General features: G+C 42.0%; 1 protein-coding gene across 7 annotated transcripts in view; it reads right to left on the reverse strand.

Moving 5' to 3' along the window:
• Positions 1–5162: 5162 nt before the first annotated feature.
• STXBP6 (syntaxin binding protein 6) overlaps positions 5163–24136 on the reverse strand; it is a 256535-nt gene continuing 237561 nt past the window's right edge. For all 7 annotated transcript variants that reach the window (XM_045396245.2, XM_005561003.4, XM_065548677.1 and 4 more), the window contains 2 exons: positions 14642–14799; positions 5163–8276 (listed from right to left, as the gene is read on the reverse strand). In XM_045396245.2, the coding sequence (XP_045252180.1) occupies positions 8253–8276; positions 14642–14799 (182 nt within the window). In that variant the 3' untranslated portion in view covers positions 5163–8252. The remainder of the gene's footprint in view (positions 8277–14641; positions 14800–24136) is intronic.

Here is a 24136-nt window from a genome sequence, read left to right on the forward strand (position 1 = left end):
ATTGGTGTGGCCCCCTCTATGTGACTCTCACGTTAGATGACCAGATGTAAGGACCTGAGTGTGCCTCAGTTCAGTCCCCATGCTGGGGGAGAGGAGGTCCACTCTCCCTGGCTGCTTTCTAAAATTTTATAGTTTGTTTTCAATAAGTCTTCCCAAGTGGGTAGAGATCAGTTTCTCCAACAGTATGTCAGACTCTGAAGAGCTGTCAGGGACTCTGGGGTGGACTGCCTACAGGCTGACCGTCTGGCATCACACTCTCCCTCAGTCCCTGGAATGCTCTGAATCTCTCCCTCCCCGGGATGGTCTCCAGTCCAGCTGTCTCCTTCCCCGAGCAGGTTGGAACTGTCTTCTACTATTGCTTTTGTTCTACTTCCCATGATGGCAAATAGAGTCCAAGTGTCAGGAGATTTTTTTCCTTTGAGGGGGAGAAGGAAGTCATGATACTATCTAGTACTTCAGGGATGAGCTTGTAGGGGAAGGGGTAGAGGTAGATAAGAGATTCCTCTAAATGTTGAGTGGGACCAGTGAAAGATCCAGGTTTTAGTGAGTAATGCACACCTCCTCAGCACTTTGGACTTACCAGAGCTCTTTCACATTCCACAATCCACTTTACTCACCAGGCCTCCAAGGCATGCAGGGTGGGGACGATTTTCCTGTGCAACATAAAGATCCAGATACAGATTAAACTGTATCATTTGCTTAAGAACACAAAGCTAGTGACAAAGCCAGGAGGCTCTCTGCTAGAAAAGATCCTAGTTAGTTTCCTTTTTCAAAAAGAAATTTGCAAACTGGCTGCAATGGCTCATGTCCATAATCCCAGCACTTTGGAATGGGAAGCAGGAGGATCACTTGAGGCCAGGCACAAGCATAATGCACAGTGCAATATTTAGAGGAGTAGAGTTTGATATTTTGGTTGGGGCAGGTCCACTATTATAAGTAGCATGATCCCCCTTGCTTGGACTGTCCTTTCCAAATGACCTAATAATAATGTTGGTCGTTAATAGCATCAAGGCAACTATGGGAGAACATGGTATGCTGACAACATAGAATTTCTGAGACCTTCCTTTTAACTGAACACCTCAAGATGCTTCCATAAAAGGTATGTTATTACAAATTTACACATTAGTGAGATGTTAGTCACTTCCTTTTTTCTCTTAGAGCTATTTTCACTCTAGACCCAGGTTCAATTTGTGGAGTAAATGGTTCTCTTTTAATTACTATCAACTTAAGTCATTTGGGAGTGGCTTATTTTTGAGAAAGGCCTTCCAGCATCCTTGGAATCACACCAGTATATCTGTAGAACAACCTTAAACATTGTTTTTCAAGGGGAGTATGAATTATTGTCCAAAAGACATGTCCAATCATCTCCCAGATCATAAAACCATTCATTTCCATCCCCATAGTTGATGACAGACATGGAGGCCAATTTGTCTCACTTCTGTCTCTTGCAAATTTAGCCTTTTTGGAATTTTTTTTTTCCAGAAAGTGCCCAACACTGGGTTCCTGTAGTCCAGGAGTCTCTCCTTTATCCCAGAGCGGGCATCTATGGGATGTCAAGGGGTCTTCATCCCTGGGCCATAAAAATGAGTGTACCTCGGTACAATAATGTCTGCCCCGTGTGTCCTATGCTAACAGGAATTTAAGGAAGGTTTGTCTATTCTACCAGCCAGCAGCACAGTGTGGCAAGCATCCAGGCCTGTAAAGTTTACTGCTTTGTTCTGGGTCCATTACAGGGAAGTAGCCCACTGCCAAGCTGACATACATGGAGCCCTTATGTGTCAGGCACGGGGCTAAAGGTTTTACATTCATTATTTCATCAATCCTTACAATGATCACCCCCATTTTAAAGAAAACAGGCACAGAGAGAGTCAGTAACTTACTCAAGGCCTCACACGTGGTAAAACTGGAGCTGGATTTCAGAGCAGGGCAGGTGAACCTAGGTCCTCATCTTAAATATGATGCAATGCTGCCTCCAGGAAATCACCACAAGGGGGCTCCCTGTCCTCATCCACGCCTGCTAAAAGGCGATGCGTTTTATTTTTCCACCCCAGGAGGTTCCAGGTAGGGCACAACTCATACATTCTTATTTCCCTCATTTTCCTTCTGTCCAAATGCCAAGGCTCCTTCAGTATTGGAAGGTTTAGGATCAATGCAAATGTGTTTACCAGTATCAGTCACTGTATCTCCAGTTCCAAAAACACAAAACATCCCCTGAAAGAAGCCACTGTACTATGAATAAAATGACATTTAATAGTAGAAACCGGATTTATCTTCCTGGGGCAGTAAAAGAAAGGAATTGTTTTAAGGAAAGCTAACAGAAAGCTTGAGGCTTCAAACACTAAGGATGCAGTGTTACAATTAAGGGATTTTCTTCAGATACTATGAGTCATCCGTGGCATGTTTTAAATCGCAGGGTTAAGCTCAGAGAACTCATGGGCTCATTTTTCTTCTTTCCATGTCATCTGACAAAGTGGCAAAGCAATTGTGATACAATGTCGTGGGACAAAGGCTCCATATCTAGTGCTGACAAGTGACACCTGGGACTTGCAGGACTAGAAATTCCTGTCCAGCTCTTGACACATCTAAGTCTGGATGTGTGATGAGGCTGGGAGCCATAGAAACAGGCATCCTTGGGCTGGCTGAGTATGCAAAAGACAGGAAAATAATGTACAAAAATATCTCCACTTTATCTGAGAAAATCAGTAGCATTTAAAACGTCTAACAGACAAAATATGAGAGCAATAATAATATACATCGGCAAACAACTCAGCATCATGTAGGTCTGTCCATTAGTCCCTGTGGGCTGAAGGAGGCAAGGCAGCTTTGCCTCATCAAACTACGTCCATCAGTGGCCAGTGAGATGGACCACGGGGGCAGACACTGTTATGCCCAGGTTCATGACTCGTGAGCAGAAAGAAGAAAATGTGTCAGAAAACTTTAGGGGAGGGAGAGAGGTGGGAAGTGAAAATAACAACTCTGGAAATCCTGAGGTTCCAGATGAGGCTCAAGGGAGAAAATAAAATGGGGGTTAAGGCAGGTTACACTATAGTAGTAATATAGCTTAAATGCACATTATATTTAATTTTCTCGATGGTTTTTTTTTTTTTTTTTTTTGACAAGGTCTTGCTCTGTCACCCAGGCTGGAGTGTAGTGGCACAATCATGGCTCACTGCAGCCTCAACATCCCAGGCTCAAGTGATCCTCCCACCTCAGCCTCCTCAGTAGCTGGGACTATAGGTGTGCACAACCACGCTTGGCTATTTTTTGTATTTCTTGTAGAGATGGGGTTTCACCATGTTGCCCAGGCTGGTCTCGAACTCTTGGGCTCAAGTGTTCTGTCCACCTCAGCCTCTCAAAGTGCTGGGATTACAGGCATGAGCCTGGCCCTCAACAGCTTTAATTTGCTGGTTTAAAATCTAGTAAACATCCGGGGAAGCCAGGTGCCAGATCATCCCAGACCTGCTGGAATTTTTTTTTTTTTTCCTTTAGAAAACACAACATGACCAACGACATCAAAATGGCAAATTTGGGAGTAAAATGTGTTTATTTCTAAAAGCTCCCCAATTGGTTGTGGCAGGCAGCCAGGGTGGAGGAACTGCTCTAAGAAGCCACTGTAAACCAATACTTTATTTACGGGTAACGCCTTAGGGAGAGCTAAAGCAGGATTTAGGAAGGGCCAGGAAGCAAGGAGGGCATGAACAGGAGAAAGAAGACTGTTCAAAAGGTTGGGGCAAAGGTATAAATGAAGGCAAATTTACCATCAGGTTGGTTTGGTTATACAAAACCATTTTAGATGTATTTTCTAGATTTTAAGAAAGCAAACCACAAGAAAACCCATCCTTTGCACCATCTTGTTAAAGAGGACTGTTAGTGCATTCACGTTTAGAGAATGTGAGACTTGCCTTGTGGGTGGGATGTGTCCTTTTTCCATGTCTCTTACATCTTTGCTTGTCTTCATGCTCTGATAATGGTCCACCTGTAGCACTGCCACAATTTCACTGGCACTAGGAAGTACTGTCCCCTGCCCACCCGTGCCAAGATGGGCAGGAAGCTGGCATAGAGTGACTCAGGGGGCTATGCAAGAGCAGTGCACAGCTGTCTTCTCCACGCCTGCTGAGAGTGCTTAGGTGAACATGCATACGTACTTCCGGCTACCACACAAGTTATCCTATGAAAGGCACACAGAATGGGTAGCAACAGAAAACAATACTCAGACATTTGCATCTTGAAATTTATTTCTGGTGTTTTTCACCGCGCCTCCCCTTCTGTTTCCCCACGTCTGCCCCAGTCTGCTTGTTGAGGCAGATGATGATTATGATAAGTCAATCATTTTTCCTAAGCATGTTCTCATTGATGCAGGGGAAAGGCACCACCGATTTCTTATATTAATCCTCCCGTAAAATTTGAGAGTTGGTTGTGGTGTAATCGCTAATAAAAATTATATTAAAAAAGGATAATCTTTGCAGGGCAATCGGCTTATAATTTAGTTCACAAGAGCAAGTGCCTTTAAATGCATAATTCACTTAAGGCTGGGTCCTCATCTACCCAAACCATATCTCTACTCATTCTTCTCTGAAAAGTGAAGACTGCAGTCTTTCCTTTCCACCTGCACTCCTCCCAGGAAATATCTCCAAGTCCCCCTTGCTTTATTGAGCGTCCACGCCAACCCAGAGACAGCTGTTCTGCTGCAGTAGTCGCTCAAATCACTTGCCTTGAAAACAAATGGGGCGATGCAATATGTTGCATTTGCTTTCCCATAAAAATAAATTGACACAATACAAGCAAGTCTTCTTTCCAATTTAACAGGGCATGAAACTAGTTCGCTGAATGAGGGCACATGCTATAATATGAACTCGAATGGCGCACATCACTAATATCAGGAGAAAGGTAATTATTAATCAGCTTAATTGCTTCACCCAGGAGAAGGAAAAAAAAAACTTGCTGAATAGATGCCCATTGTCTAGATTAAGGTTAGCTCTTTAGTCTTTATTACATTCCAAGCTTTTCCATTAGAACATATGTAATGACATTTTATCATGCTAATACTAGTTCTGAGGTTTCCCCTTAGGCACATAAGATTTTCCTATTAGTATAAAAAATGTGGTGACATGTACTTATCTGTTAGTGTTTTATAGATTTCATAAATAACTGCAAGAAACAAATTTCATCACAGAGTTAAAATATTTAATGACAAAATTAGGATTTGCTGTAATAGTGAATCAATAGAGCAGGTGTTACTTATCTCTGAATTAAACAAAAATTGTATTTGACATCTCAGAGAACTTCTGAAGAATTAATAACTGTACGACAGACATCAGGAGTGTCACAATTTCTAAAATTAAGAGCTAAACCTATCTTTAATGCCCTTTATTTAGGGCATCCTGTAAATAATTTTAAATAGATACACAACCTTTGCTAGCCACAAAAGTAGTATTAAAACAGATTTCACTGTAATTTAAGTCTAACACGTAATCTGAACTTCTTCAAAGCTTGAAAAAAGGTAACTACTGATCATGTTACATTTTACAAATACATTCTTTAATATGAAACATTAACCTGAATAACTGCATACTTTCTGTACACAGGTATCTAATAATACTAGTGAGAAATACTATAGCTATATTCCAGGAAGAAGTGGTAATACTGGAAAGTTTTTTCCTTTATGAGTTGTCCATACAGTAAGTCCTTCACAGAAATATAGTATCCCAAAATTCATAGAGAAGTGCAGAAATGAAACAAACAAACGAAATGTCTTCTGACAAGCTCAGCCAAACAAGCTGGTCCCAAATGATGAGAGTTATTTTGTCTAAGTTAGACTGTATTAATACTTTGTACTGCAGCACCTTCTACAAAAGGATAGCAAAGAACTTCACATGTGTTATCACTGGGCTCCTCTGCAAGAGGCTGGGAGGTAAAGGAGGGGCAGGGATTGCTGTTACAGCCCTCTCTGTTGTGGGGAAGCCTAGGTAGGACTTTTGACACTGAGAGGTCAAAGGTATGAACACAGCCTGGAAACTAATCATTAGAGGGGGCTAATAAAGATTCAGGTGGGCTTTCTTCTAATTCAGGCTATTTCCAATGAGACTTAGGTCTAAAAGGATAAGCAGAGAGGAAAGAGGGCAACTCATGGAATAGTTACATGTATCAAGAGTAACTATTATAATTCTACCAGGGAAGAAGAATCTTGGGTTTCACAGTATGCTTATGACCTCATCCTCAGTTACTTTAGAAGCAGCTTCCCAAACACTGTTGTTAGAGATTTGGCAACTAATTCTGTTCTTGAATTTCGCGGATTGTCAGGGGGTTTTAGATTTATCCTTTCAATTATTTATACCAACTCTCTCTCTCTCTGAAACCAGAATCCCATTTGGAAAGATAAATACATCTCTCTCTCTTTCTCTCTCTCTCTCTCTCTCTCTCTCTCTCTCTCTCTCTGTGTGTGTGTGTGTGTGTATTCTGAATTGAGGTCTGCAAAGTCTATTTGGAGTGATATTTGGGGCTTTTCCTAGAAATTAAAATAGCTTCCAACAGTACTCACCAAATGGCATGTTCCTCACTTCTTTAAACTTTTAAGACACCAAAAAGAAAGTATAAAATATTATAGTTAACTTATATAGTTTATTAAATTTTATAGAGGGTTTTCTTGAGTTGGATCATCTAAAAGGCTTCTAAAATTTGTCTCCAACAAATCTCATCTCCTTTTTAATGTGCACCGTCTGATATTTTTTCCCCCAACAGACAAACTTTCTCTCTCCCTGGGAATGCTTAGTTAGGAGAACTCAAGCTATTTAAATCAGTATTAACAATCCAAAAATCATCTTAGGCTCCTATGTAAGAGGCTGCAATACACATCGACTCAATTGGCAAAATGGATAGGATGGAATAGATAGGGGTCCTGAAGATTCAGGCAGCTTAAAAATCAATGCGCTGCAGTGGTAGGCTTACAATATGTCTGAGATGTGCAGCTTGTCTCCTTGTTTCATAAAAAAGCACGGCTTTTTTATGTTTAGCATTTTAACCCTCTAGGAAACAAAACTTCTAGACTCTAAGCCCCTTATTATCTTGAGTAATAGAAAATCACGAGGTGTGTGACTAACTGTATTGAAACTGACTGCAATGTAAAGGTTCGTGATTGTGCTGTTTTATATCAGACCAGGCAAGGTGCAACTGCCATGAAATGCAATTTGTCAAGAAACTCACAGGTTAAATTACATTAAATAAATAGATAGCAAAAACAACATCAAAACCTCCAAAATCCAGATACCAAGAAACTAAAGGCCCTTTCCCAAGGACATTATGAAGGTGTCTCTAAAATAGGCGTGACTGTAAAAAGACAAGACAAATATTTTAAATGTACTACTTGTTCACATTATCATTGACACAGACCTTTATCTGGACAAATCAATTTTTTGATAAAAATATAAGCGCTTTTCCATACCAGTGACCATCACTATGACAATGACAAGAGAAACATCTGTGAATACACAGAGGGTTTTAGGTAGGCTTTTCTTTAGGCCTTTACTCTCAAATTTTTATCCTTCATATGATAATTCCAAATAAACACCCTGGATACAAGTAGCAAGAGTATTTAAGCTGTAACTCAGGAAAGAGATTTCTATCTGTGATTCTGATTTTTTTATTTTTGAATGCAAGTGATGGTTCATGCAAAAGATTACTATGTAAGGAGCAAAATCTAAGACTGCTGTTTTCCCCAATAAATCCAATTGTTTTCTACAATGTAGAATTTTAATCTTCAAATTAAGTGTAGCTAGGACAGTGAGTGAAACTAATCACTGCTTGACTTTCATTTTCATCTAGGAAAAACAACATCTGATGTCACCACATTAAAATGTCTTCCTGCTTAATGTCAGAGAAAAAAATACATGTTGCCAGTTTAGACCCAGCGCAGTTTATCATTTGGTCCAAATTTCACATTCAAACTACAAAAAATATTTTTTAATAAAGAAAACATATTCAAAACATACATATACACACATACACACAGTGGGGGGGAGGGAAAAACCCAAAATGAAGCTGATGCTATTGTAGTATTTATTAGCAAGATCATTAGGGAAGTGTAAAAATGCAACACCTTTTCTTTCACATTAACATCTGAAAAGAAAACACAAAAACCACGCTAAGTGTCCAAATATTGGAAAAAAAGAAGCAAGCGGAGGTCCCGAATTCTTGTAAAAACTGCTGAACAAACTCTTCAGTTTCTCTTAAGAAGGGTCACCAGGATAGGCAGTTTCTCAACATTTGTGCTTCATGGCGAGCTAAGGAGAGACGGGAATGAGAAAAGTAAGACTTTATTAGCAGGGAGATTTCACTGTGCTGCTCCCTCTCCACCTCCACAATGCGAAGCAGCACAAAATTCTACTCTCTGTGGCAGATCACCATTACTAATTACAGTAGCACCTTTAAATGTGCAACATTTTCTCAAATAGTTCCTGGTACATTTCATTTGTTACTCTTCCTTATGACAGCTTTGCCGGTGTATGCATCCAGGTGGGAGGGAGTGCTGTGTGGTGTTCTTTCATCACACTGAAGGAACAAATGAAGAAACAAGTGGACAGGCAGAATGAGTGAATTACCCTAGGAACAGCTGGGGTTCCCATCTATCCAGGAGAGGTGACACCCCTGAATTATATTTACTGGCATCTCATGAAGTATTAAAAATCAACAGCTTTTAGTGAGACAATCTACAACCATCTACTTAATATGCAGCCTGGACATTCAACCAAGTCCACAGTCCTTCACAATTTAATTGTGTTATTGATGAGGGCCAAAACACACCAAATCCTGACTTTGATTTATGCCTTTCCCATTGGTGTTTGTAAAACATAGTCTATTAAAATACTAGGTCTTTTAAATGGGAACATAAAATACCACAGTATCAGTCAATACTTTCCCAAGCCCAGCCAGCCCACGATAATGTATTTAAGGAAATGATATGCAGGTGCAGAATATAAAATTAAATTTGTCTTTACTTTTCTTAGCCAGATCTTTCCCAAGGAGTCCATACAGTGATGTGAACCAGAAGGCAGAACAGAGGCTGAACTGTATCTCCTCATGTATCCAGAGTTTGATATCAGGGACTAATTCCCGTGGTTGGGGCTGGGAACAACTGGGGTTAGGGTTCTGTGGCTCAGAAATCCTTTGAGCAAAGAACAGGTGACTCTCTGCAGGCAATAACTTTGCAGAAAGCCCTGTCATCTGCATCCTGACCAGGCTCTCTGCCTTTTAAGAATTAGTAAGGCCGATCCTACTGATTTCACCCAGTGGTGCTCTGCATCATTTTGGAAGATGTCACTAATCCATTTCTCCAGCAAAATCCAAGGCAACCTGAGTCTTCTCTTTCTCTTCTTGACATCTGCAACAAGTAAGTTATAACCCTGGGGCTGCCATCTCAGCTAAGCCACCAGCAAAGGCAGGGTCAACACTCACAAGCAGTGCCCCCGGCCAGGTTTGCATGTGATAGAGGGGACCTTTGGACCAGTCCTCATGTTGATAAGTTAATCTCTGCTTGGGAAACCTCAGCTGAAAGAGCTCCTGGTACCTCTGTCTGGTGATGCCGGTGAAGACCTCCACAGATGTTCTGCAATGCTGAAACCGACAGTCAGTCAACTGTCAGACACAGGGCTTGGGAAGTGCCAAATGTGCCCAGGCTGTCGTGCTGAGTGATGTGGGTTCTTGCCAAGAAGGGTAGAGATGGCTAAGTACTCCTGACCTCGAAGAGTTTATAGTCCAGGAAACATATAGTCCAGGTTGGTGCAAATGGCAGAGCCAGGGCTCTAGCTTAGATCTGTCCCACTTCCTGGCCACACTCTGAACCTCATCACTGCATGGCCTCTATTTCTTGCTCTGTTTCTAGTTTTTATACATTATTCAGCAACATGGACCATCACATCAACACAGAGCGGTTAAGTGTTGTGTATAATAAATACTGACCATAAATATTTGATCAGTGCTGCTGTCCTGGTATTCAATGAGCTGTTAACTTTCAACTAATGGGCTTGTGACAATTTACCCACAGCCATTAATCTTCAGTACTGTGATTGTGCTGCTGTTCAAACCAGACGCTGGTAACCAGGACAGTGCATCTGGAATGGAGCTAAGGGGAGCCCCTGGCCCACGACCAGCTGAGATTTGCAGAAATACAGTTACTGGACATTTTGTTATTTGAGTATTGCCATAGTCCAAATGTTTGTGTTTCCCCAAAATTGTTATGTTGAAACCTAACCCCCAAGGTGATACTATTAGAAGGTGGAACCTTTGAGAGGCAGTTAGGTCACGAGGGCAGAGCACTCATGAATGAGATTAGTGTCCTTACAAAGTGGCTGAAGCGAGACCCCTCACCGCTTCCACCATGTGAGGACATGATGAGAAGGTGCCATGTATGAACCAAACAACAGGCCCTCACCAGACACAGGATTTGCCAGTTCCTTGATCTTTGACTTCCCAGCCTCCAGAATTGTAAGAAATAAATTTCTGTTGTATATAAATCACCCAGTTGATGGTATTTTGTTATAGCAGCCTGAATGTACTAAGAAAGTAGTATCATTTTAGTTTTCATTTAAAAATTCCCTAGGAATTAGGAGTGTTAGAATATGGAAGGCAGGGAGGTAGAGCAGAAAGAGCACTGCCTGAAATGAGGTCAAGATACCTGCTGCTACAAATCTGCTGTATGACCTTGAGCTCTAAAGTCACAGCTGTTCCACACCTCAGCCTCCTCTTATGTCTATAAAAAAGTCTCCAACTCTAAATGCCAATGGATAAATTTAGGTGTCAGAGTTGTTAAAATTTAAAATTTCCTTTTGATATGTTTTGTGTTCTTAATATCTCATGGAAAGAGTTCTCTTTCAACGCTACGCATGTAACCTACTCAACCTAAAAAATGATAATAATAAAATCGTGACTGATACCAGGGAGATATAGTATCAGTATATCTCCCTGGTATCAGTCACGATTTTATTATTTATCAACAATAATAAATAATAAAATCATGTATTTTATGTATTAATATAATGTATTAATATAATAGTATTATATTATAATAATATAATAGTATAATACTATGCATTATAAGACCTGTGCTCCTAAGACCCAGACCTGAGCTCCTTAGGTAGTAAGGATAGAGGCAGCCATTCCCTCCCAGTGAGAGATATGCCACACGCCCTTTCTTCCTCCACACACATAGGCTAGTGAAAAACAGGGCGGGTCAATGTTTTTTTCTGCAAGAAATGTCATCTGAAGATGTCTGAGTGTGGGTAATGCTCTTGTCTACTGACTCACTGCCTATGGTGGGGCCGTCAAAGCACTGCACCTGCTGCAACATTGTGCTTTTCGGCAAAGGAAAGTGAGCAGATCTGATTCTGTGACTGCGGTCACTTTCCTAAGGTTAACTTTGCATGAAGTCAGGAGCTCAAGAAAGAACCACACTTCCTCAAACCAGGCTCACCAGAGTGGAGGTAGGGGAGTCAGTCTGGGGAGGCGGAGGGGAAAGGATCATTTTCTATCTGCACTGTAGACGACAAACACCTGCATATTTTGAAGTCAGGGTTGTACAAAAGTGATTCACTCACTCTTGCACCTGGGTCATTGCAGGAGTCCTGGAACAAGTTAGAAGGCCAAAGACCCTTTTCTACTGGACTCTACAAAGGTGTGCCAAACTCTCCAGCTGGGGTTGGGTGCCCTTATTCAACTGGGAGCTCTAGGAGCTGCCACCTGGCATTGCCATTTTCTGCTCAGGACTCTGCCATGTGTTCTGGCCCCCACTTGTAAGCACAACTTACTCCTTCTGAGTCAACAGAGCCATGCTTGTCTAGTGGGTAGAATGCCTGGGTTCCATCTCTGAACTCTCCCCTCAGCAGCAGGCCTGGCTGTGGCTTGTCCAGTAAAATGACATCTTCATGGTCAGCCTATGCTAGCAGGTCCAAATCAAGAGTCCTAGGCCCTGGGAAAATAACCACACCTTATCTAGAGAGGTCAGTCTGCTTGTTAGGAATACTGCCAGTGCCAGTGATTCATAGGCACACATCCCAGTTTCAGACAACTGCAGGTCTGGCCATGACGCTCTCCAACTCTCATACACATTAACAGACACTAGTAACCCCTCCTTTTCCCCCTGAGATTACCTAAGGGAGGGGAAACCAAAACAAACACAAGCTGTCCATGCCTCACCTCTCCCGAGTGAAAGCAGGTAACTGCTAGAAATACATTTTCCCACTGGTCAAGCCAGAGACCCCTTTGCCTTTGGTGGCTGCATTAGTTTCTATCCTGATAGGTCCTGTTTCAAGGGCTGATCTGTGTTTAGAAAGTATCAACATTTAGCAGGAGGCCCTCCCACACCCCTTTCCCTTTGGGTTTGGGAGGTACAAAATCTTCTCCTCCATTCCTTCCCTGTCCCTGTGTTGAGGATCCTCAACCACCAGTATCAATTCTCCAATCCCTCAACCATGCTCATTATGTGACTGAATAGGGCAGGGTCAGTAAAAAAAAAAAAAAAGATATATATATATAAAATATATATGAAAATGATTACAAATAATAGTAATTTAGATTTATATGCACTACATACTGTGCTAATAGCTTTGAACTCATTCAATTCTCTGAATACTCTAGGAGGTACTTATCATTCTCATAAAGAATGGTGCTCTATTTTACTGATGAGAAAACTGAGGCTTAGAGAAATGAAGCATTTGCCCAAGGTCACCAAGATGGTAAATGATAGAGCTATACTCAAACACAAGATGTTAACTACTATTCCATATTGCTTTCCCAACTACCTAGCAAACTTGGCCACAGTATCAGGGAAACAGGGCTACCAGGGTCAAGAGTTCAGGCCATCTGGTTAGGTGATCCAATTCAGTGTTTGTACAGCCCCCTCTGGGAGGGACGCCTACGTGGATGACATCCAGGTATTGTCTACTCCACCTTAGGAAGAGCAATTTCACAATCTTCCTTGGTAACCTGGTTCATGGTTTAATCATTAACCTAAATTCTTGTTTTAGCAGAATTTTATCAGCGCACTATTGATTGCTCTATTCTGTGTAGGAAGACATGAAAGATAAATGCCTGTACTATCACCCTTCCTAGAACTGAAGATTGTTACAAAGTTATTCCCTTTAGCCTTCTCTACCCAACTCAATAACTTAAATGTTTCCCCAGATTTCCACTATCCGTTCTCCCATTGAAATCACGGAAGCTGCTGTTGTTGTTAAAGAAGCTGACGCTATAATGCCAGCATTTCCATATCATCATTATCTCTGTGTCACAGAGACTGGAGAAAGGAGGAAGGAACTAGGGAGACCTTAAATCCAAGTTCACTCTCTCTGCATCTGCACCAACAGCAGCAATCTGAGGCTCTGGCCTCCAGCAGGGCTGTCTGCATTTTCAGGCAGATCTGGCCGATTCTCCTTGAAGGAACTCGAAATGGGCCCCACAGACAACAGTGCATAAAGACCCTGTCACGACAGAGAATGAATAAGACGACAAGACAGGGTTGCACAAAGGGGATGCAGGAAGAGAAAGCAGGAGTCATCCACTCAGAGCTGGATCCCCAACTGGACCTGAGCGTGAGCCTCCAGAAGAGGTCACCGCAACTCAGCTGGGGATATTTTTCTCATTGCTTTTTAGGTTATCCATCTTTGTTTCCTCAGCAGAAGTGGGGTTTCTGTTAAAGCCAGTTACTTTTTTTTCCCAAAAGGTCACCCGAAAAGTGTATTTTAAGGGCCAGATCGTAAGTCTGACATGCCAACACAAGTCATCAGCAGATGTTGTTTCTGGGAGCCTAAATTCAAACCACTAACCAGAAAAAAACTGCCCTTTGATCTGAAACACAAGAACAGTAATAAATCCTCTTTATCACCTGACCAACAGGGCCTCTCTTTCCTTTGGTTTATGACTGCCTTAGATAGCTGGCTGCCAATAAAAACTGCCCCTTTCCCTTCTAAAAGGCGCCGTTCTCAGCCAGTATGAGAATGTGCAGAGTGCGCACTCAGTCAAGCAGGAAATGCCCTTCTCTGGATGCAGGGGCTGCAGGGAGTATTGCTGGCAGCTCAGCGCTGGTCCGGTCAAGCTCAGAGCCCCAGAATTGAGGCCCTGAAATAACAACCCACCCCTCTCAGAGGGAAAACTAGCCCCGAGGTGCATAGTTCCCTGGGACTAGGGCTTGCTTTGTGTCTGGTGAAGAGATACGGACACAATGGCAGACTCAGGATAAGAAAGGGACAGGATGGAAAAGCAAGCACGAGCAGCCTCACGTCCTCCATGTGTTGGCTAAGTGGGGCAGGGATATTCGAAGACCTGATCTCTTCTCCCCCACCCACTATTCTGTGCCTCGATAATTGAGCCCTAAACTTCTGAGCAGGAACTAAAGATGGTCCATAGTTCCTAAAGATCCAAGATCAGAATGTCAGAGAAACGGATGAGGACATCAGAAAAGAGCCAAAGAAACCAGGTACAAGAAGAAATTTTCCACGACTCAGGTGTTTAGTAAGTAGCAGATGGGAATTACATAACGGGGAAATAAAAAGCTTAATTTTGTATCTCATGACAGGAAAATACTGAAATAAAGTTTCTTGGCACTGTAGCTCCCCAACACCCCAGAGCTGAGAAGCCCGCCCCTCTCTTGGCCCACCTTGTGCGCAGTTTCTGCAAACTGCTGGGCACTGTTCTTCAGGTCTTCTGTCTTCTCCTCCGCTCGGCCTAATCTCTCGCCGCGCTCATTCAAGGCCTGGCTTGCCTTCTGCACTGCGCTGGTCACGCTGTCGGCAGCTGAATGGAGGATGCTGTTTCCTGAAAGGAGGAGAGCAGGAGCATCAGAAGCTGGCTCGGCTGACCCACAGTGACCAGACTCCTGCAGGGTGAGTACCCTGTAAGAGGAAGGCAGGTCACACTGCAGAAAGCCTGCTCCTCTAGTGTCTAGGAAACAGGCCGACGACATTTCTTTTGATTGGGTTTGACTGACGCACTTGCAGCAAGAACAGCCATTGACTGCAGGACCTAGGAAAATCCTAAATGCTTCTTTATAATCCCATCACTAACACGCCAGTTATTTCCATTCTGCCAGTATCTGATGAGGCTCAAAAGGATGGGGCCTGTCTGGATTTACAACTTGGCTTGCAAAGATAAATGAAAACATTGACAAGTTCACAGAATTAGGCAAGTTCAGTGAGACATATCTGGATCTTATGTTATTTCCTTTTGACCTGTGGTTTCGGTGAATAACCATAGGAAAACTGGGACCACAGAACTTTTCTAGACAGAATGCTCTATATATTCCTTCCAACTCTTCTTCTTCATTTTACCCCTTCATCCAGCAAGTAAAGAACACCCCAAAATGTACAGCTTCATGTACGAGCTATGATCCAGTCTCAAAGCGCAGAGTAGATGTGTCTGCTCCCAACCTTGAATTCTGTACCATGGCTCGGATGCTTGGGGCTCCTTACCTCTGATCTCTAGTATGTGAAACACGGAGCCTCAGGACCATACTTAACCAGCAGGTACAAAACAGTGACAGAAACCAGCCCTAGAAGAAACTTGGCACTTCCAAACTCAGGAGTGGTGATACCAAGAAAGTTGAAAGCCATTGCATCTCAAAGGGTCACACATTCCTGACATCCCATTTGCCAGGATTGGGCAGCAAAATTCAATAGTGAAGAACTTGCCGATGCATAAATCACTGAGAAATAGCAACTTGCAAAATGACAACCAAAGGAAATTTATAGCTGTATTTTGTTAACATTAGAGTGTGAGATATTTAATGGCATTTTATATAATGGCTTTATGCCTTTGAATAAGTTTATTACATCATTTAACTTTGCACCTGGGATGGATACATCCAGCCACAGACAGCTTTTAATAGAAATGCAATTTCCACTGGTCTCAGCGGCAAAGGTTTCTTAATTTCTCCTCTTTGGGCACTGTCTGTGGTTTGTGGAAAAGGATCTCAGGCAAAGAAAGTGCCTTGACTGGAGGAAGCACTTAGTAAATGTTTTTCTATTTTTCTTCTTTAATGATGGATTTCAAGGGATTCAATTATGCACTAAGGGGAGGAGAATGGGGTTAACTCAGTGTTACTCAGTTGCATCAAGCACTACATGAACCAAGATAAATCAGCACAGATAAACAGGGAGCAGAGGAAGTGCAGGTTCTAGGTAAATCTGGTTGAATGCAAGGTTGGAATGAAAGGTCTCGGTCTTCAGAACACATTTAGGAGGAGAAATCTTGGTCCCCTTTGCTTTCATATCATACTCATAACTATGATAATAACCTATCCATATGCTCAACACTTGAATAGCACTTTGCAATCATACAGCACCTTCACAAATATTATCTCACTTGATTGTCACAATTCTACTGACAGGATTGAGACTAGCAGAGGTTAAGAGGCTTGCACGAGACTGTATCACTAGGGAAGTGACAGGGACAGAACTTGAGCCTGGTTTTCCAGTGACTTTTCCTTATTCTCTACCTTGTTCTTTGCAGATACGGTGTTGGTCCAGAGAAGCAATCACTAAGACAGAATTGTGGGCAGACTGGTATACAGATAGGTTTTGACAGGTTATTTCCCAAGGTAACGCCTGACCGTTTCTGTCCTCAAGGTACTCCTCTTGGTAAATTAAGAGTTATTACCCATGCCACATCGAAAGTCAAGTTTTCTCAAAAAAGGAAGAGGCCAATGGGGTGGAACAGGAAGATGGAGAAGGGCGCAGAGGAGTTGGGAGAGGGCACAAGAAAATCTCCTTTTTCTGTCTCCTTCCATTTATTCACAGCTTAGCCACCAGGGGACTGGGAAAAGATATGGCAGGGAAGCTGCAACTTCACCACTAGGAATAGCTGCCTGAAATCAAAAGGATTTTAGAATTAGCTACTATAAAATCAAGAGGGTGTATAAGCAAGACTTGCCTTTTCCCACTGGAATTGACCTGCATGATCTTCACATCGTGCTTCTGGAATGAACCCACTACACATAAGCCTTGCTGCTTTGTTATTTGAAATTAATCTTGCACGTGATGTCAGGTAACATCACACTCAGTTTTATATGATACTGTTTAGCAGGAGTCATTATAACTCATAGAGAACTAGATGCTGTCTTCACTGTTGAAAGATGACATTGCTGACTACTGCCAATAGGAAATCCACCTTCAGTTATTTTCAGGCATCAGGATGAATTTGAACAAATTTCATTTCCTCAGTTGAAATAACCTCTTCCAGTTTCAATTCTACCCACATTTTAGGCCCAGTTAAGTCCCAGCACCTTTATTAAGCTTCAGATCAATTCTAATCTCTCCCTCCACTCAACTCCCTAAATAATATCTATATCCTTCTTGGTTACTTAATTAAGTACAATCACGGGCAACTCTTCTCCTACTTGACTTTTTCACCTGTAGATACAATGACTTCCCAGCTGGATTACAAATTCTGAGTATATCATTTCGCTCTGTTGACAATTCCCTAAATCTTTATTATTTCTCTTCTATTGACCTAGATCTTCTGCTGACTTATTTTCTTCTATCTGGGATCTTCTTGCTCAAACTGTAATCCCAGGGTTCTTCCCCTCACTCTCTTCTCTTTTGCACTCTACAGACTCTCTCTGGAGCAACCTCATCCAGCTCTTGACTTCTATAACCAAATCCTTATCTTTCACTAGGTCATGCTGCTGAGCTCCAGGCCCATAGGTTTTCTTATGGAAAACTCCAACAGAATGACCCAAAGTCATCTTGAGTTCAGTAAGTCAAAACCTCATCTCATTATCTTTTCCCTTCACACCTACTTTTCCTTTGGGTCCCCTGCTTAGTGAACAACCCCAATTATCTGCCCAGGTCCTTAATCCAGCCAGAAATCTGGACACCTTCCTCACAATTAAAGGTCACCTCCTATACAGCTCTCTACACTCTGCCTCTTTACCAACCTCCTGCCTCACATATACACACAATCTTTACCACATCTATGATAATAACTAGAAATAAAATTGCTGGTTCAAAGCACATATAGGCTCTTGGTGTACGTTGAAGATTGCTTCCCTGAAAGATTTATTCAACATTCAAAACCATTCATGAAGTACATACTATGTGCCAGGCACTATTATGTTGACACAATTGGCAGAATGACTTTAAGGGAGTGATTTAATTTTTCTTATCTGTAAAATGTGGGTTGTACCATTTACCTCATGTGCCTACTGTGGAGATGAAGATGTACATGCAGTGTCTGCAGGTACTCAATGGAAGTTTGCCCTCCACCCCCCCTTAAGACTACATCTTCTATGTAACTTTGAAAAAAATGGCACATCGCACCCAATTCCATTGCATGTCACTCTCTCTTCTCTACTATCTTGGGGCTAAGTGTTTTGAAGCTTTCAGGAGATACTCCTTACATACCTTTGTATATCCTGCTATGTGTAGCACAGCATGTTGCTCAGAGAGGGAGTTGAACACATATTTATTAAATCACGCATGTTTTGTAAATAGGACGCCTAACTCAAAAGTTGGGACTCATCATATTGTACTGAATTAAATCTGGAAATAAAGCAGCCTCCTGAGGCAGACGGCATAGTAATTCTTTCTAAATAGACAGGAAGCATATTAATACTCAAATTTATTCAAGCAGTCTGAGAAGCTGTCAACCACGGCAAATAAAGTCAACTACTTTTGGAATTAGTCTCTGGAGAGTACAGCAGAGACCAATCTTGCTTCATTGATCTTGCCTTCATATCAGTTCCACTTAATGTGTGCTTTTAAAAAAATATATACGCTGACATCTTTTACGTTAAGTGATTTAGAAGACTTCATTGAGAGAGCAACTGGAGATAAAGCTATAGCATTGTGTTCAGTCACTGAGAATACAATGGAAAGAAATTTAAATGTATAGAAAAATGAGAGAAAAGAGTAAAATATATTGAGAAGTGATAAGTGAAGAGAAAGGAGGAAACTTTTTAAGAAGCACATAAAATACACCAACAGTTCAATTATCAACATAATTTCATTTGATCACGCTACACATCAGGGTGTATCTTGGTAATTAAAATCCTTAATTCTATTGCTAGTAAAAGGCAATTTCAACAGAATTTTCAGCAGCTACTTCTATGAAATACACATAGAGATATTTGAAATGTAAAATATTCATCCTGTTTGGAAAATAAGGCAGCAGGAAAATAATCTAAAATATAAATAATAAATATATGCCCATCTATACTCAGTGCTGAGTCAATGTGCTCATTTAAGAACACTCTTTTAAAACAGAGATTTCTTAATAGTTTTGCTTGAACTACTTCTATTCCATAATCAATTTAACCACTTAAGAATAACTATCCAATAAACCCCACTTATCTAAACTTAGAGGAAAACCAATTTGAATTTTGGGAAAATACGTATGTATAAAATAGATAACAGTTCTAACAAACACAAAAATTGGCAGGGAGACCTATTATATTTAATCTGTATATAGGCCAGGAACATTAGTGACTCTCATATAATCTGCCAAAAGTATTCAATAATAATTTATTCTCTGCACAGATGAAGTAAGCCCTATTCTATTCACATCTACTGAGTTATTTTTCTTAGCAAAGTTATTTTCATGGGTAGTACCTAAGGTACAATTAAGTCTTGTTCAGTATAAGTAACATGCAAATTAATTTCACAGGATACAAAAAGGTAGGATTCACCTGAGACGGTGTTTTTTTCTTTTTTCTTTCACTCTGTGACAATTTTATTGCTCAGTGTTTCTACCACTAGAACACATATTAGCAAAAGAAAAGTTACATAGAGATCTGGCTCCCTGAGAGCCTGGTCTCCTTTCAGTCCCAAAGCCACTCAGTGCCACTTAGACACTGTTTTGCTTCCTGTGATGAGTGGCTCTACTTCCGCCCCATCCTTGGTAATTCAGTTGCATGATAATCATGATGCTTCAAAGGAGGCTCTGTTTAGTACTGTGACTGTCACTAAATATTTTATAGATGAATAATAATTTAAATAATAATGATGATACTAGCTTTTACTTCTATGAACAGAGTGATTAAATGCAAAGGCCTACCCGGTGATAGAAGTTGGTTCTTAATCCACAAAGTCCATTAATTATCTGTGAACTTTGGCAATACCAAGCTCTTTCTATATTACACTGACTAATCAATACTAAATCACATTGAGAAGTGACAATGTGCTAGCAGCCTTCGCTCACTCTTGGTGCCTCTGCGGCCTCAGTGTCCACTCTGGCCACGCTTGAGGAGCCCTTCAGACCACCGTTGCACTGTGAGAGCCCCACTCTGGGCAGGCCGAGGCCGGAGCTGGCTCCCTCTGCTTGCAGGGAGGTGTGGAGAGAGAGGTGCCAGGGGGAACCAGGGCTGCATGCAGTGCTCGCGGTCTAGCCTGAGTTCAGGGTGGGCGCAGGCTTGGCAGCCCCGCACTTGGAGTGGCCTGCAAGTGCCCCTGGCCCCAGGCAGTGAGGGGCTTAGCACCCAGGGCCAGCAGCTGTGGAGGGTTTGCTGGGTTCTCCAGCACTGCTGGCCCGCCCTTGCCGTGCTTGAATTCTCACCACCTCAGCTGCCTCCCTGCGGGGCAGGGCTTGGGACCTACAGCCCACCATGCCCAAGCCCCTCCACTGGTGGGCTCTGGTGCGGCCTGAGCCTCCCCAACGGGTGCCCTCCCCTGCTCTAGGACAACCGCCCAAGGGCTGAGGAGTGCAGGGGCGGCAGCATGGGACTGGCAGGCAGCTCTGCCCAGGGTGCTGGAGTGGGATCCACTAGGGGAAGTCAGCTAGGTTCTGAATTGGGTGGGGACTTGGAGAACTTTTATGGCCAGCTAAAGGATTGTAAATGCACCAATCAGCACTCTGTGTCTAGCTCAAGGTTTGTAAATGCACCAATCAGTGCTCTATGTCTAGCTAACCTAGTGGGGGCTTCCAGAACTTTTCTGTCTAGCACTCTAGGTCTAGCTAAAGGACTGTAAATGGACCAGTCAGCACTGTGTCTCGCTAAAGGTTTGTAAACACACCAATCAGCACCCTGTCAAAATGGACCAATCAGCTCTCTGTAAAATGGACCAATCTGTAAAATGGACCAATCAGCTCTCTGTAAAATGAACCAATCAGCAGGATGTGGGTGGGGTCAGATAAGGGAATAAAAGCAGGCTGCCCTAGCCGGCAATGGCAACCCCCTCGGGTACCCTTCCATGCTATGGAAGTTTTGTTCTTTTGCTCTTTGCAATAAATCTTGCTGTTGCTCACTCTTTGGGTCCGCACTGCCTTTATGAGCTGTAACACTCACCGCAAAGGTCTGCAGCTTCACTCCTGAAGCCAGCGAGACCACAAACCCACCGGAAGGGATGAACAACTCCGGACGGGAGGAATGAACAACTCCAGACGTGCTGCCCTTAAGAGCTGTAACACTCACCGCGAAGGTCTGCAGCTTCATTCCTGAAGCCAGCCAGACCACGAACCCACCAGAAGGAAGAAACTCCAGACACATCTGAACATGTGAAGGAACAAACTCTGGACACACCATCTTTAGGAACTATAACACTCACCGCGAGGGTCCGTGGCTCCATTCTTGAAGTCAGTGAGACCAAGAACCCACCAATTCTGGACACAATATCACTGTATTTCAATGTTGGATAACCTATACTATCTTCTTTTAAGATGGAGGTTCTTCCAAAAAGTTAAATTTCATCCATACTTTTGTGGTAATGACTAACCAGAAAAATTCTTTTAAAAATTCTGGTTACATCAAGCCTTTCCAAAAGGAGGAGCTGTTAACCCAAGCTGGGCAGGATACAGTGTGAACATCGGTCAATCACAATCACAGAACAGCTACCATACTAGGTGGCAGGTACTATGGTAAGATGTTACATTCCTCGAAGGGAGATATTCTTACCCTTATGTTATAGTTAAGGAAACATATGCACAGGGAGGTGAAGTAGCTTACCCAAGATTAGCCACAAATTGACTCCAAAGCTCCTAACATCTATGTCAGCATTTGCCAGAATGGTTCTGTGAGTTACAGTGCTCCAAGAAAAGCTCAGTTCTATGACAAAATGACTTCGTGAAATGAGATCTAGCCACATTCCTTTACTGCAGAACTTTGGAAAATCTTTAATGTGTTAATGTAAACTGAATGAAAAGGAGGTAGGGGTGAGAGCAGGAGAAGTATGGTATGCAGAGCTTCCAAAACATATTTACTCATAGGGTTTTTTTGGCCGAGTATCTTAGTAGGGTGAAATTCTGCAGAATTTGCGCTCAGAAATGCTACAATAGACTACACTGACTCCTAAGTTAAAGGAGGAAAAATAAATTCAGGCCGTCCTCATCAATTTAGTAATAGGTCATGTAATTACATTAAAAAGGCTTGCTTTATAGAGGATACAGAACAGATAGCATGCTCAATGGTGGTTTCAGAATTATCTTTTGTCTCAAGTTGGCTAATTTCAAGGAGCAAGAAACTTACTTGTTTGTTGCCTGGAGCTGGATGACAAAGAAAAATGGACTCAGTGCTCAGGAATACTTTGTAAGCCCATAAACGCAAAAGCCTACTTGAAGGACACCTTGGAATTATCGATTGCTGTTGTTACCAAGCGAAGAATGGACCATTCTATTAGGTCTTCTTTTAGCATTGTGAAGGTAATGCAGTGGAACCCCAGCCTATTCCCAAGTCACAAGCATGTCTGCCCTAGTGGCTAACTAAAGCCTCAGAAAAAAGCCCAATGCCCCCTCCCTGTCGTATAGACAACTATGAGCTCATACACTCCTCTCAATTCACTGTTTCACTATTCTCATTGACAAAGGTCAAACATTTAGAATTTTATTCAGGTATCTTTAAACAATTAAATTCAGGATATGCATAAACACTCACGGGTATCTTTAGGATTTACTTAACCTTGGTTGTTATGAATAGTTATAGGGTATCAGGAGAATGAATTCAATAATACTTCTTCTGTGTCTGTTTTGTTCAGAGATTATCAGACTCTCAAAAAACAGGCAACACTTGTTCTGAGGTTAAAAACCTAACGTGGCTCTAAATTTGGTAAAATGGATTTTGTTCTGTCTTGGGTTATGTTCGCTGACAAACCAGCTATGATGTACAGGTCTCTATTTTTATTACAGTTGGAAGCTAGGGACTTTTACTCTAATAACTGTAATTTCAAGTCCTTATATACACAAATTGAAAACTCTCTACACAATGCTACTGGTTAAAAAGCAAATTCTGTTCAACATACTTGCTACTTACCAGCTGTGTTACCACGAACAAATTACTTACCCTTTTGTGCTTCAGTTTCCTCACCTGTCCTAGGGATTGGTCTAGTATCTATCTCATGAGGTTGCTGTGAGGAATGAGGTGAAGTGCAAATGGGGCATTTAGAACAGTGTTTGGCCCATAGACACTGAACCTTAGCCATTGCTAATGAGATAAACTTGTTATCTGGCACTGGAGAGTCTTTCTGTTAAGCTCTCTACTTAGCTCATCTTTCTTTCCCTACTCTCATCACCATGAACATTCGTGAAGGAGGAGTCTCCCCTATTGTTACTCTCATATGTCACAATTGTTTTGAACTTCCAGTGGACTACCCTACCCCATGCTAACAACACTGTTCTCTCAAACTCACCAATGACCTATCAAGTCCATTGCCTATTTTAAGTTTCCTCCAGTTGGCCATGGGACCACAATTTGACTACTTCTGAAGGCTGTTCTTTCTATTGGCTTCTAAAACACATTATTTCTTGATCCACCCCCCAACCCCTATCACTTTGATTCTTCCTTAATTACTACCTTCCTGATTAGAGATACAAAGTCAGAAACGTCTAGGATTGAGCCTGACTTTGCCAAATATCAACAATGTGGCCTCAGATAAGTTACTTAATCTCTGTGAGCCTATGCTTTTTCATTGGTTTAATGTCAATAAAAAACAGTACCTATTTTTGGCCAGGTGTGGTGACTCATGCCTGTAATCTCAGCACTTTGGGAGGCCCAGGTGGGTGAATCACTTTAGCTCAGGAGTTTTGAGATCAGCCTGGACAACATGGGGAAACCCCATCTCTATAAGAAATACAAAAACTAGCTGGGCTTGGTGGTGCATGCCTATAGTCCCAGTTACTGCGGAGGCTGAGGTGGGAAGATGGCTTGAGCCTGGGAGGCAGAGGTTTCTGT

This window comes from Macaca fascicularis, chromosome 7 (genome assembly GCF_037993035.2).
Source record: "Macaca fascicularis isolate 582-1 chromosome 7, T2T-MFA8v1.1".
Taxonomy (NCBI): domain Eukaryota; kingdom Metazoa; phylum Chordata; class Mammalia; order Primates; family Cercopithecidae; genus Macaca; species Macaca fascicularis.